Source organism: Battus philenor, unplaced genomic scaffold (assembly GCF_028537555.1).
Source record: "Battus philenor isolate CCGP_79_NKW_IND1 unplaced genomic scaffold, ilBatPhil1.0.hap1 SCAF_26, whole genome shotgun sequence".
Classification (NCBI taxonomy): Eukaryota; Metazoa; Arthropoda; class Insecta; order Lepidoptera; family Papilionidae; genus Battus; species Battus philenor.
Genome location: NW_027181689.1, coordinates 2,446,329 through 2,460,246, shown reverse-complemented (window position 1 = coordinate 2,460,246; position 13,918 = coordinate 2,446,329). Strand labels below are relative to the sequence as shown.

General features: G+C 36.3%; 2 protein-coding genes across 2 annotated transcripts in view; one reads left to right on the top strand and one right to left on the bottom strand.

Annotated features, from left to right (window-relative positions):
• mon2 (Mon2 homolog, regulator of endosome-to-Golgi trafficking) overlaps positions 1 to 13,918 on the top strand; it is a 39,111-nt gene that overhangs the window by 8,343 nt on the left and 16,850 nt on the right. Inside the window, exons 9-20 of the mRNA XM_068768572.1 lie at positions 86 to 200; positions 1,268 to 1,399; positions 5,082 to 5,178; positions 6,437 to 6,565; positions 7,604 to 7,680; positions 8,040 to 8,167; positions 8,649 to 8,768; positions 8,941 to 9,151; positions 9,628 to 9,761; positions 10,272 to 10,383; positions 10,604 to 10,645; positions 13,528 to 13,655. Coding sequence (XP_068624673.1) covers positions 86 to 200; positions 1,268 to 1,399; positions 5,082 to 5,178; positions 6,437 to 6,565; positions 7,604 to 7,680; positions 8,040 to 8,167; positions 8,649 to 8,768; positions 8,941 to 9,151; positions 9,628 to 9,761; positions 10,272 to 10,383; positions 10,604 to 10,645; positions 13,528 to 13,655 — 1,425 coding nt within the window. The remainder of the gene's footprint in view (positions 1 to 85; positions 201 to 1,267; positions 1,400 to 5,081; positions 5,179 to 6,436; positions 6,566 to 7,603; positions 7,681 to 8,039; positions 8,168 to 8,648; positions 8,769 to 8,940; positions 9,152 to 9,627; positions 9,762 to 10,271; positions 10,384 to 10,603; positions 10,646 to 13,527; positions 13,656 to 13,918) is intronic.
• LOC137925272 (uncharacterized) lies at positions 1,692 to 3,393 on the bottom strand. The gene is made up of 3 exons (XM_068768698.1): positions 3,305 to 3,393; positions 2,736 to 2,884; positions 1,692 to 1,924 (listed from the first exon to the last, which is right to left on the bottom strand). The coding sequence occupies exons 1-3, from the start codon at positions 3,391 to 3,393 to the stop codon at positions 1,692 to 1,694; spliced, it is 471 nt and encodes a 156-aa protein (XP_068624799.1).

The following is a 13,918-nucleotide window of genomic DNA, read 5'->3' as shown; positions in this document are numbered from 1 at the left end:
ATATATTGTCTAAATACCCCCAATCCTTTTTTTTTTAATTATTCATTAATAAACATGTGTCGATTATATATTTTATTTTCGACAGGTAACAGAATGTGAGATCTTCTTATCACTCACCATTAAGTTCCTGGACCCAGATAAACCTCTGTGGCAGCGCGCATTAGCACTGGAAGTTCTCCACAAGATGACTATACAGCCACGTAAGCACTTTATACTTCACATTTAATGTATCAATACCTCCAATCTTTCTGTCCTACTTTATTTACCCTATGTATGGTCGTGACAGCCTTCTAGAAAGCTCATCTCATCTCTTTATCTTCCTCTTGGCTTTCTGATACAATTATTTGTAATAAAAAAATTCCATTCAAGTTCTCTGGGGCATAAGTGGTGCATGCATCTGGAAGATATGGACACCAAAATCTTTAGTGGCGAAAATGTGCTAGTATATGCAGCGTGGGTAGGGTCGTGGAAAGTCTGACCGGTTTGACCGGTCATCGTGGCGATTTATGGGGAATCCTATGCCACGATGTGATTGTCTACAAGCTGATATTAAGATGATATTACGTACAATACATTGTGTGTGTCTGTGTCCAAGAATCGAAATAATAAAAGCGTATTAAACATAACCCTACTCTTTGCGTCCAGTTTTAACAGGTTGACTGCCACGTGTGATCGCAATGAAATTTTCTTACGTTTAAATATTTGTGGAAATTCTTTGTAAGTAATCGCCGCCTAGTTGATCAGCGTTGGAAACTCTTATTGTCACCCGAATACAGGTGACGTGTCCTTGTCAGAACTATTGTCACCCCGATATAAGCGACATGGCAGTCAACTTGTTAATCAACCAAGCGTGAGCGATTGGCGAAGTTACAAACTCATGAAATATTATTTATATTGCTACTGAAACCGCTGTACCATGCCATAGGAATACGCGGTGAGGTAGAAAACAGCATAGTCACCGTCGCGGCTCTTGTAGACGCTTGACTGACAGATCGGAGCCGATATTCCTTTCCCCCTCGCCCCACGTATACCTATGGAGCGGTACAGCAGTTTCGGTAGCAATATAGTAACTAAAGTAGTCTAGACTGAGCAAATTCAGCGCCGTCTCGCTCGATAAAAATGTAAACGCAAATAGGCGACACCATTTTTCAATCACAAAATAATCTAGCTACTAATCAAAAATTTTAATTGTAATGAAGAATTTTAACATTTATAGTTTGTAAATGCAATTTTATTGAAAATATAGCAGGAAATTCTTTAATCTCAGATTTGCTGAAGGCCTTCTGCGAGTGCTACGACATGAAGCCACACGCCACCAACATATTCCAGGACATCGTCAACGCTCTGGGTGCCTATGTCCAAAGCCTGTTTGTCGCTTCGCAGGTCAACCAACAAATTGGTCAGTATGATATACACGATACCTGGTTATGGGTGTAAAAGCTGGAAAGCTGAAGGCTAAAAGGAAAGTGAATATACACTTCATTTGCTAGTTTTTGGTACACATCAAAATCGACGGTTTCAGAGACGTAACGACTTAATGATTATCTGTTCATGCAGGCTTTGTACTGCTGCATTTTAGCTTTTACACCTATAATCAATTAGTATGTATGTACAGTGTGTATGGATTATAAATTTTTGATAAAAGATTTCAAAACATTTGTTAAAAAAAAAAACAAATTAAATGAACAATACTAATTTATTCCGTGAGCCGTGGGCGCGTGATGAACTAGATCATACTCCTCGCTGTTAACCTCGACACCGGCATAGTCTATATCAGGCGCCACCATTTCGCGAAAGGCAATCGTGTCGTCTCTTTCTACTATTTTAAATGCCGGACCGTCCCACACTTCCTCGTCTATTTCCCGGTAATTGTCTTCTTGTTCGTAGAATTTCGACTGGAAGATTCTTTCCGCTTCTCTACGACCTGACGAAGAATTATTACATAAAAAAAATTGTAATAATCATCATCATCGTCAAGTCAGCTGACAGGCGTCCATTGTAAAGAAGGGCTTTAAGATCCTCGGTTGTGAATATAGACCTGGCTCGGGTGTTGGTGGCCTTGGACTACTCCGAAGGAGTGGCAGAAGGTTTGGGAGAAAGTTTGCCTTTGGAATAGAGGAGTTTCGCCATAGCTAATTTCGCCGGAGGTGCAGGAGGAAGAAGAGGTGTTGAATCAAACTTTGATGCTCCCACTACGGGAGCAGAAGGCTCCCTAAAGACCTATTTGAAAAATTCATTACGATTTTTATATGAATGACTCTAACTTGGAAAACCTGAAAGTGTATGTACATTGTTGCACAAGACATCTGTCTCAAGTGATTTAAAATAAAATATGTTATTGAAGAAGTGTATTATTCTATCCAAGGGTTGGATTGTTGGATTTCAATGTTGTCGATGCTTACTCAGGAAGCCAATTCATATCAAGCACTCTTTATAAAACTATATTTGTAAAGATCATCTTTTGAGTTTTTCGCATATTTTCTCAACATAACTGCTTTCCGAGCTGGTGGTAGAGTCTTCTTAGGACAAGAATGCCGACATTTTGTGTTGAATGACTATTCAAATAAAAAAGAAGAAGATACGGAAGTAATTGGAGTTATGAATTAGTGTTATAATACTTCAAATGATGAAACGCAGATAGAAACAACTGGTGTATCCTTGATGAATCCAGAAAAAGCCACGTTCATAAATATCGAAAAAAATTACTAAAAAGAAATATATTCTTAACGACTTGCCCCATTCAGAACGCAGCCGTATGGACTGGTCGCCGCTTTCAGACAGCGATTGTGTGTAGATCTCGATGAAGGGGTGGCACTTGCGCAGGCATTCGACGTAGCTCGGAAACCGGTTTGATCTGGTCGATGTAGGGCAGCCAAGCCGTTCACTGAACAGTTAATATTTAGGGTTAGTTCAAACCTGACACACGATCCGATAGTTATGTGTTGAAATTGTATTTACTTCAGTTATAGGCGTACAATACATAACAAAAGACTAGATGAGAAATGCGTACGAATAGTCAATTGACTTTTGGTGCATTATTTATTAATTAATAAAATTATTATATATTGTATCATTGTATCTCATTATATATATATATATGTTCTGACTTGTATTTTCGGGATAGATAAAAACCATACATCCAATTGCCATGAAAATATGGTAAATAACTAGGTATTTCCCCAGGAAGATTTTGGAAATTTTTTATCAGTTAATGTTTGAGATATCAAAATTGCTTCTTTATTCAGATTTTACTATTTATTTATATATCTTACTATTCCTTTGTATTTGAACAACTTTGACTCACGTGCAATTTTGCGCGAAGAACTCAAAAGTCCAGACAGGGCTGACGGGGTCGGAGCACACGCCTGGTGTGAATCGACGCGTGCATCGCATGTTTAGTTTTTCACGGCGCACTGGAAAGAATAAAGCTTTTTTCTGGACATTTTTTTAACAAACAGATGTTCCGAAAAGAAGTAACGTACGACAGACGCTATTGTACTTGTTACTCGTGTCGTGCGGAATGGACCACGCACATGTTAATCTACCGCGTCATACTTCTCTAATATAACTGACTGAACTTTCACAAGCCAAATTAAACGCTTTTCGTGCCAGAGTATACATTAATGGTTAATTGTTTTGCATTGCATGTCGAGCAGAATTTTCTACCACAGGGGAACTCGATATATGTTCAATCAAACTAGAATAATGTATGCCAATTTGTACAGATTTTAAAACATTAAAGGAAGGGAGCTCTTTTTAAACAGTTCATATTTATTATCGTGGTCACTTACGAATCGGCCTCAAGAAGGTAGGTAACGTAGGGAGCAATGGAGAGGGCTATGCTAAGAGAGCCAAGATCACCGACGTAGCTCGAAGAAGTGCTCGTTTGAAATAGCAGTGGGCGGGGCACGTCGCTCGTGCAACCAATGGCCGAAAGGTTTTCTATTAGTGACCACGAGCTGGTAGACGCCGCGTAGGTAGGCCCCCCACTAGTGGGATCGACGACATATCAAGAATTAAGCAAAAAAGGGACCAATATTTAGACACTTACGCACATGCAGTGGTAGTCGTGCAAAAAAGTGCACCGTTCGCCAGCCCGCTGATAAATGCGTATGCGGCAAACAATGCGAATTACACAACTGTCACCGTCAAATCACTCAACACGTGTTTCACCCCTCCACGGGACATCTTCAGATGTTATGTTACACCGATTAGTGCCAAACAGAGAGTCACTACATTTAACCGCTTGCATTGTTGGTTAAACCAAACGTTTTGAGCTGCCTCCCTATGTTATTTGGTTAATTTGATTTATAAACGCGCCTGTTCAGCTAGGCATGCTGATCTTAAATATTTAATGGAATCAGGCGTTACCTTGCGGAAGTCCATCCTAAGCAAGAAAGAAACCAATATTTAGCCACTTCCGCTTAGGATGGACTTCCGCGAGGTAACGCCTGATTCCATTAAATGTCAAGAATTGTCATCACAACAACACACAACAAGATTTGTGATCATGATAAGGTTATGGAAGAGATCTTTTGCCTATACCTTGCAGTGGGCGTCCATCGGATGAAAATAAGACGATATTTACTAACCTATAGCACCATCTAACGCTGCGGTAATTAGATATTGTCGAATCAAACAAAGCAAAGTTATATATAGATGCAAAGATTGCATCATATTTCTAACTTCAATGACATTTCGTGTCATGGCCGTATAGATTTAGATGTTAATCACAGTAATTTTGATAATTATGATAAACTAACGTAGGTATTGCTAAAATAAAAAATAAATTAAAAAATACTACTATAGTTCTGCAATCCATCGCAGGTGACGGGTTCGATCCCGGGATACAATCTTATATAGTTCACACACACTTTGTGCATTAATTATATAGTATTGCCACACTGCTCACACCAAGTTTCCAGAGGATGGGCACACTGCGATCGTCAACCTCCCTGCCAAGCGTGGCGGTAATGGTATATCCCCCATAGTATCTTTAGTGGAGGCCTATGCCTTGCATTGGGTGTCTTGAATAAATTTTATAATAATAATAAAGTTTTTTTTTTTATTTATTTTGACAGCTTCATCTGGAATACCACAACAGCCTGGATTCTACTGGAAGGGTGTTTGGCTGCCTCTCTGCGTGACGTTTGAGCCGGGGACTGCCAAATCAGTGTAGTACGTACATTTAACTTTTTATGCAATAAATAGATGTTGTATGATTCGTCTTCAGTACCTTGGTGAAGAGACAGGATCTACGAAACCCACCGGTAGCCCTAAATACTGCGTTAATTCACATCTAGAGAGCAGGCTACACTCCCCCGGCATCCTCTTTTGCAGCAACATAGAATTACATCGTGTGTCTACACTTACCAAGTTCCATTCTCAACTTCGCTGACTCTTTTTGTAATTTTAAATAGAAACAAGCATATTTTAGCCACATGTTATAATAGCCAGAATAGTAGACAGTCTTCCCCTTAAAAAAACGTACCTTTATATTTAATATGTTAACTTTAAAACTTTCAAAGCATCATCTATATACAGCATGTTTGGTTGAAGGTGTAAAATGTTTAAAGCTTATACACCAATGTCTGATCAGCCTGTATGAAGTAATTACTCTAAAGTGCATCATTGCAATTGTTTTTTTTTTTTATTGGAATACAAAATGACAACTTATTCTGACGGTACAGTCTACGGGGACAGATAAAAAACAATAATTAACTGTAATAATCATAATTTCGACAACGTTTTTTCATACTATGTAATCATTATGTTAATTACTAGGGTGTACCATACAAAGTTTGATATAGAATTATTTATACCAGAGTTCCCCAAACTTTTTTGTGTCGTAGACCCCTTGCCATTTTTTTCCATGTTGGGTAGACCCCCTACTTACCTGGTATTGATTTCCTGTAAATTTCTAACTGTAGTGAAATTTAGTGTTAAAAACTTAAAGTAAAAACGCATGTTAATTTATACATTTATTAATTGAATTAAAATTAAAACTACTCAAAATAAAATGTTGTATCTGTTATGTAAAATATACGTAATATTAAATAAACATAAAATAAACTATAAATAAAATAACATAAGCAATAAGTCAATATTTTAGTGAGAAAGATGAACCTGATGCTATAATAATAAATTATCAACATTTGGCGTCAATTTTGTAAGGGTTAATCTTAAATCTTCTCGGCTAATGATGTCCAGTCTGTGGACCCCCATTTTCCTTTTATAGACCCCAAATTTTTTTTCGCTGACGTAGACCCCTTGCAGGTTGTCATAGACCCCTAGGGGTCGATATAGACCACTTTAGGAATCACTGATTTATACATACACACTTCTTAAACTTTCAAATCTATTACCAATCATCCTGTATATACTTTTCTTATTTGTGATCTTTAAATAATTCTCACATACTTGATCAAATTCTCAGCATCGAGATGTTAGACCGCAGCGAGGCGCCCACCATACAAGAGGGTTACGGCATCTCCGTGGCATACGCTTGCCTCATGGAGATCATAAGGTCTATTGCAATCAGTGTGGAAGGCGACGAGTACTTCAGGTACAGTTCACTTAAATTTATGTTCCTAAAAAGCCTTTTTATTAGCAAAATTATATTTATTTTAAACGAGCGACGTGCATTGAAGGAATTTTTTTATTTGAAATAATAAATTAAACAGGGATAAGCAACACGCGGCCCGTTAAGCTTTTACAAAATTGAATTTATTTTCTCGACTTCCTATTATCAATATAAAATTAATTATAATAAATGTAATATTGTTATAAAATTAATTATAATAAATTGGTGATACATGCTAAACCGAAACAATTAATGAATAATCACCACCGACCAAAACTAAGCAAAACACGATTAAAAAGTTGTGTGTGTATAAATGTACATAAAGATGTGTGGTCTATATACGTATGTATGTGTATATATATATATGTATTTCTACCTATGTATGTATGATGTTCCGATAAAAAAATAAGTTTTGTAAACCATTCATAAGTGTTACATACGCCAAAAAATTTTAAAATTTAAATTTTCTCGTTAATTAAAAAAGTTGCTCACACCTGAAATAGAATATAGTTTCCTTAACCGTAATGTTCCTTCAAAAATATTTGATTCCGTGCATACGAAATATTTGTATAAGTATAAAAAACTACAATCCTTTACTGGTGTGAGTGTATGCACGTGTTATAAAGTTCCACGAAATATCTTAGACATTCCCTTTCTTAGTTTTAAATCTAAAATTAAAAGTATCTTATTAAATTATTCGTATTACATCAATCAAAAGTTTTTAGTTCATCGAAATGCGAGGAAATTAATTTGTTGACTCATTTACACGGTGATTAATTAAATATTAATCACCGTGTAAATGAGCAACTGTTGGGTTCCTCGCTCTTCTCGACAGATCAGCATTCAGCCGGTGGTAGCTTACTGCTAATAATGTTAAAATATTTGACAACACAAAGACTTATTATGTAAATGCCTATTTAAATAAAAAAATATATTTTTAATTTTTGAACAAATTCACTAATGATATAGTAAATATGTGATGTTGGTATTAAACTTAACTTTATTCTATTTTTATTCAAGGTTACAAGAATTGTACGAAGACATTCAGAATGACTGCGAAGAGATGAATTCTAACAAAACTGGTAACAACAACAAAGGTAAGATATACTATATGTCTGGGGAGGCCAACATGCGGCTCTCTCGATTAATATACCCTAGTTCACTTTTAACTTTTGTGTCGTTGTATTTAAAAACAAATAACGTTGTCAGTAGTGCAGAACCTATTATTCACCAAATTTTAAAGAACTAGTAAGAGAATTAAAATATTTAAATTTAGAACGCATTTCGAGAGGCGACCATAAATCCGGTAAAACACGAGCCACGAATCGATAACCACGCGAAAATTTAAATTTTGAAAAACGACCCGGATTAGCAAGCAGCTTGGCCACCCCTGCCATATGTACTTAATATTAAAATTATATTACTTTACCATTTTACTCATTAGAAATCTTTCTAGAAATAGAAACCGATTCGGACAAGAAGGAGATATCAAATAACGGGCATAGAGAAGCTGACCAGAACTCTAATGTGGTGGAGAAGATCGACACGGACGCGGTGGAGAAAGAGAGGCTCTTGAAGTTACAGGTTATACTTTATCTGATAACTTTAAACATTCTTACAGTTAGTTGTTACAAGTCAAAAGGTAAGAAAAAAATGATGAGAAAATAATATTACAATTTTTTAAAAAGAATCGATTATAAGAAAAAAAATATCGATTAATATAAAAATCGATTATGTTTTTCCTATGGCTTTGACCATACTCCGCATGTCGTATCCTTTCATGAATTAATTATTATAATCGATTTATTAATAAACAATTTTTAACATATGGAAACATATCACGAAATAACAACAAAAGGTATTTGTCATTTATCATAATTTTCAATTACGTAATCTCATTGTTACTTACCAAAATACTGTACCGAACTTTTAAAACTCAATAATGGCTTGACTAATTGGGTAATTTTTTTTTCAAATGTACTGTAATTGGGCCATATGAATTTTTTTTGTATTGCATTGTGCGTCGATTGGCTAGTACGGTGATGACGAGTCGTATTGTTTTTAGCTTATAAAGTCGTCGTGGTGCGGGCTGGTGTGGGGACTGTCGGTGTTGGCGGAGGCTAGCATCGGCGAGCTGGAGAACATATTGTGTGCCATACAGACGCTGGCCAGGGTTAGTGGAAAGGTAAGAAAATTTATTTTTATTTTTATATATGATAAAATTCTCTATTATTGTTAATGGTAACGAGGAATATTCATCATCAAAAATCATCACTATTTGTTGTGTTTACATTGGTTTTGAAAGCGTACGAATGAAATATTTGGAACTTGCTAGACATGGTTTTTTGGCAATGAAGGTGGGCGTGGCCAACTCGCGCGATGCATGCGTGGGCGCACTATGCCGTGCAGCACTGCCTGCACAGTACTGCGTGCCGGTGCTCGGAGCCCTAGGTGCTTTGGCTTGCCCCTGGGCGCCTGCAGCCCGGGCCCCTCTGCCTCCAGCGCCAGATCTAAGACACCACGTCGTGTGGGTTGGCACACCTCTGCCATGCGCTCAACTTCCCACCGGTTAGTACTAATTAGAAATCCAAAAATGTTTTTCGAACTAAATTCTCATATTAAATGACGTTTTAATGTGTATGTGTTTATAATATGTAATTGACAAATATCATTTGCCTATTAGCGTGTTTGCTTCTTCGAGTTTGAAATAGCAAAGCACTTAGCGTACATTATTTTGCAGTATCTAAGCTAGACGGCTCCCGTGCAAGCCTCTTTCCCAGTTGTTTTTTTATATGTCCTACCTGATTAGAAAGTCGCAAAGTTACTTAAATGGTTATCTGGCGGAAGAACGCTTCATAGGGTGAATGAGTTTAATAGCCTCAGGGGGTACTTCGGTAATAATCTTATCAATCCTGATTACACTTTTAGAATAGCGCCATCTAGCGATACTAATTAGAGTTAAGTTACGCGGTTTTTTTGCTCAATATCAGGAGGTAAATTACAGTTTAAGATAACCGAAAATTAAAATTACAAAATCATACCAGGGCAGCAGCAGTCGTTTGTAATGGTGACGTCTCGCCATGTGACCGCCATGAAGGCTTTACTGAACGCCGCTCGGAGAGACGGCGACACTATACAGCAAGCTTGGCTACCTGTACTTACAACTCTTCAGCATCTGGTACGTTGTTTTAATAAAAATTTAAGAGTTCCTCAATATCAACATGTCACAAACAGACATGAACTGCAAGGTGAAGGCCTCCCTCCAACCCCTCGACATTGACTATATCGTAGACTAGTGGAAGGCCTTGTCACGCCACGTCTTCGTTTCCTCATTTATGATTCGATTTCGCACCGAAGAGCTAGACCTAGACAGATAATACTAGAATGAAACGTGAGTTCTTAGCATTCCATGGGTGTATCGTGACATTCGATGAAATAGTACAATCTGTGATGATTGGTCATCATCTTTAAAATTGGTGGTGAACTCTGGTCAGTTTTTAGGTTTTCACACAACTGTGTTGGAATGCTTATTTCTACCACGACTTAATAAGGAATCTTCAAGATGAAAACTTGCTTTTGCCAGTGCCATTTTACATTTTCTGTAAAAAAAAACATATGTTTAAATGATACATTTTGCGATTCAGTTTTATTTAAATAGATTTAACAGAATATTAATTTGCATCATCAGGTATGGATCCTGGGCCTGAAGCCGTCCACCGGCGGCAGCATGAAGGCCAGTCGGGCCAGCGCTGACGCCAACGCTGTGATGAGCACCTCCGCCGTCATGGCTGACCTGCCGGGTAACTTTATACATAATTTAACCCAAAATTCTCAAGCCCATGTGGCTATTTAATAATATTAATGGTTACCTTCTAGCTACTTCTAAAGTTTTATCCTCTTTCCTCAATTAATTTTGCTTAAAAAACGAAATTTGTTTTCTATATTGTTTTTCTTTCTCTTTCACTCTCTCCATCTTTTTAGTTCTCTTATTACAGTTTCTTTACCGGATGTTATTTTCAGGTCAGCAAGTTCCTGTCGCAGAGTCGCTCGGAGTTATGAGCGGTACATTTTTGTGATAAAAAATACTTCAGTTCATCTGGAATCGTTTTAAAGATTAATATTTTACCAGCCGTCCGCGGTGATGAAATTTTATTTATCACTGTGGTAGACGAATACTCAGTCAACGCTCTAGTGATAATATAGATGAAATAACGATTCCATATGAACAAATCCGATCTGTGCTTATCATTGCCAACTGCCATTACAAAGTCAACTTTGTGTCAAAGGCATAAGGTTTATATTAAAAGAGCACTGTTAATAATGGTTAAATAAAACACGCGTTGGGTTTTTGGCGAGGGTAATTGAAGCTTTTGTCCGTTTGCCGCGCACTGTGATGGAGCTTGCTGGCCGTATCTGTTATTGGATGACATATCTCGGTTTTTTTCACGCACTATCATGACGTTTTTAGAAAATCACATATTAAATTGGATAATTTTTAATCTGTGTTAAATATCACGCTATCGACACCGAGGTACCGCCCGCCTAAGGGCGCGGTACAGCAGTTTCGGTAGCAATATATCTACCAAAAATCAAATTAGTTGAATCATAATATAAATATTATTGATAGTACTTTTAAAAATTATCCAATAACAAATTAACCTCAGCACAGATAATTTACAGTTCGCTACGCACGTGTCACAGGGTTACAGCTTTTAACCGCAAGTAGTTGGCATATAAATTTAACCGGGTTTATTAATAGACGGTTAAATTAAATCAATGAAACGAAAAGACGATAGTTAACAATTCCGTCCGTGTATATTATGACACCTTTTTATATAATTCACAAACGTGACCGAGGAGTGTGACATTTACGGTACGCGGGCCTGGCTGGATTGACGGCCGAGTGCAGTGTGACTTTTATTTTCCGTTCTTCGTTCAATAGCATCTAATGTATAATACCTCTTTTCCTTATGGTCTTTAGAGCTATTATTTTGTAAACATATGATATTTTTAATGGAATCAGGCATTATTTTGTGGAAGTCCATCCTAAGTAAGAAAAGGACCAATATTTAGCCACTTCCGCAAATGCAGTGGTAGTCGTGAAACAAAGTGAAACACAGTCTCTGTTTTTGGCACTAATCGGTGTAACATAACTCCTGAAGATGTCCCGTGGAGGACTGAAACACGTGTTGAGTGATTTAACGGTGGTAGTTGTGTAATTCGGATTGTTTGCCGCATGCGTTTATTAGCGGGCTTGCAGGCGGGGCACTTTGTTGCACGACTACCACTGCATGTGCGGAAGTGGCTCAATATTGGTCCTTTTCTTACGTATGATATTTCTCAATATAGTATTCCTTGTACAATAAACTCGATTTATTAAGTATAAACCTTTGATATATGTGTATTATTATAGATACAAATTACGTTAATATATAACATAAAGTAAGGTATTCAAACAATTTATCATTTTACTATAATTAAATGAAATAAACACAATAATATATAACTCTTCAAAACAATTTTAAAATATTAACAGCGAAAACTTTTATCTTATTGGTTAATTTTACATGTTTATTATAATTACTATAAAATATAATTATGTTCAAAGTTATTTAATGTATAAAATATTGAAAAGTGGTAGCCAAGCGGTAGAGGACAGACTTGCGATCGTATGTCGCAAGTTTGATTCCCGGGATACAGTCTTATGTAATTCATAGTTTGTATATTGATTATACGGGATTGCCACTGCGCACAAACAAGTTCCCAGAGGATTGGCAGCATTATCCTCTGCGTACATTAATAGACTACTACGGTCCCGCCTGCCAAGTGTTGCGATTATGATATTTATACGCAATAGATAAATATCTTTAGTAAGAAAAGGACCAATATTTAGCTACTTCCGCACATGCAGTGGTAGTCGTGCAATAAAGTGCACCGCCCGCCAGCTCGCTGATAAATGCGTATGCGGCAAACAATGCGAATCACACAACCGCCACCGCCAAATCACCCTATCGCGAGGTAACGCCTGATTCCATTAAATATAAATATCTTTAGCTGTGGCCTATACCGTGCAGTCATATGAGCTGAAACGGTGTAGATAATTATAGTCAGAGTAATTATATATTTAATAACAATGGTTATTTAATATACAAATATCGTATTCAAAATAAAACATACCATATATTATAAATGGTCAAGAAATAGTGGAGTAAGTTTTGATGGATCCAATATTGCATATTTAAAGTTACGAATATTCAATGAATATTTCAATGAAAAATTGTATTATCTTTCTATACTTGCTCGGAATGTCCAAATCTAATACTAAAAACGGTGTTTAAACACGAAATATTTTTCTTCTCTTTTTCTTATTTATTCTGGTTAGACTGCGACAAGGTATTCGCTTCACTAATAAGATAAAAAGTACATCTAAAATACACATACGGAAAAGTAAGCTCTGTTTAATTTATCATAAATAGAATTTAGTACATAGTATTGTTAAATTCGTTAATATTCTTACGGCAAATAACCAGATTATTAGTAAAATTACGCAAAACATTATTGAACTACTTCCTAAAAAATTAAAAACGTATTAAAACTGAATTAACGGAAAAGGCTTATTATTCAATAAGCGAAAATTTAAATGACAAGTATTCGAGTCAAAGATGTAGTTTGATTATTTTGATTCCATTTAGGCTACATCTGATAAAGGGTATGTTCATAATCTGTGTTATTACACTATAAAAAGATGTTTTGTCGAGTTTCTTCCTGCTTCTTCTCCAAAACTATAACACCTTGCGATGCAGTTTTAAAAATAAGTTAGATAAAAAAAAAGTTGACGATCAATAAGAGTTCTAAGTTCCAATGTTGAATAAATGAATTTTATTTCTTTATCTGTTTATCATTAATATTTTACGGGGTAAATATAAAGTGTTTGTTATTTGCAGCGTTATCGGCAATGCTGTCGAGAGTGTTTGAGTCGTCGAAGAACTTGGACGACGTGGCCCTGCACCATTTGATTGACGCGCTCTGCAAGCTTTCCAATGAGGCTATGGAACTCGCGTACTCCAACAGGGTTAGTGCTAACCTCCATGAGGCATATTTTAATATATACCCAAGCTTTTTTTAAACCGTAAAAAAATCTGTGCAAAAAATACATCCGAGACTTATGGTAAATATAGGGATATGTTTCACGACTTTAAAAAATCTTATGAGTTAAAAAAATAAATATTTTAGTGAAATCCTTATTACGTAAGTGTTTATTACAAAAACAATTCATTTTTATTTAAAAAAAATTGTAATTTTTCAATATTTTTTCGATAATGTTTATTACGAATT

Coding starts and splice junctions, on each gene's coding strand:
- LOC137925272 (XM_068768698.1), bottom strand. CDS start 3,393: ATGCGATGCACGCGTCGATTCACACCAGGCGTGTGCTCCGACCCCGTC. Junction 2,885..3,304: donor TTCTTCGCGCAAAATTGCAC/GTGAGTCAAAGT, acceptor TTAACTGTTCAG/TGAACGGCTTGGCTGCCCTA. Junction 1,925..2,735: donor ACGGCTGCGTTCTGAATGGG/GCAAGTCGTTAA, acceptor ATTCTTCGTCAG/GTCGTAGAGAAGCGGAAAGA.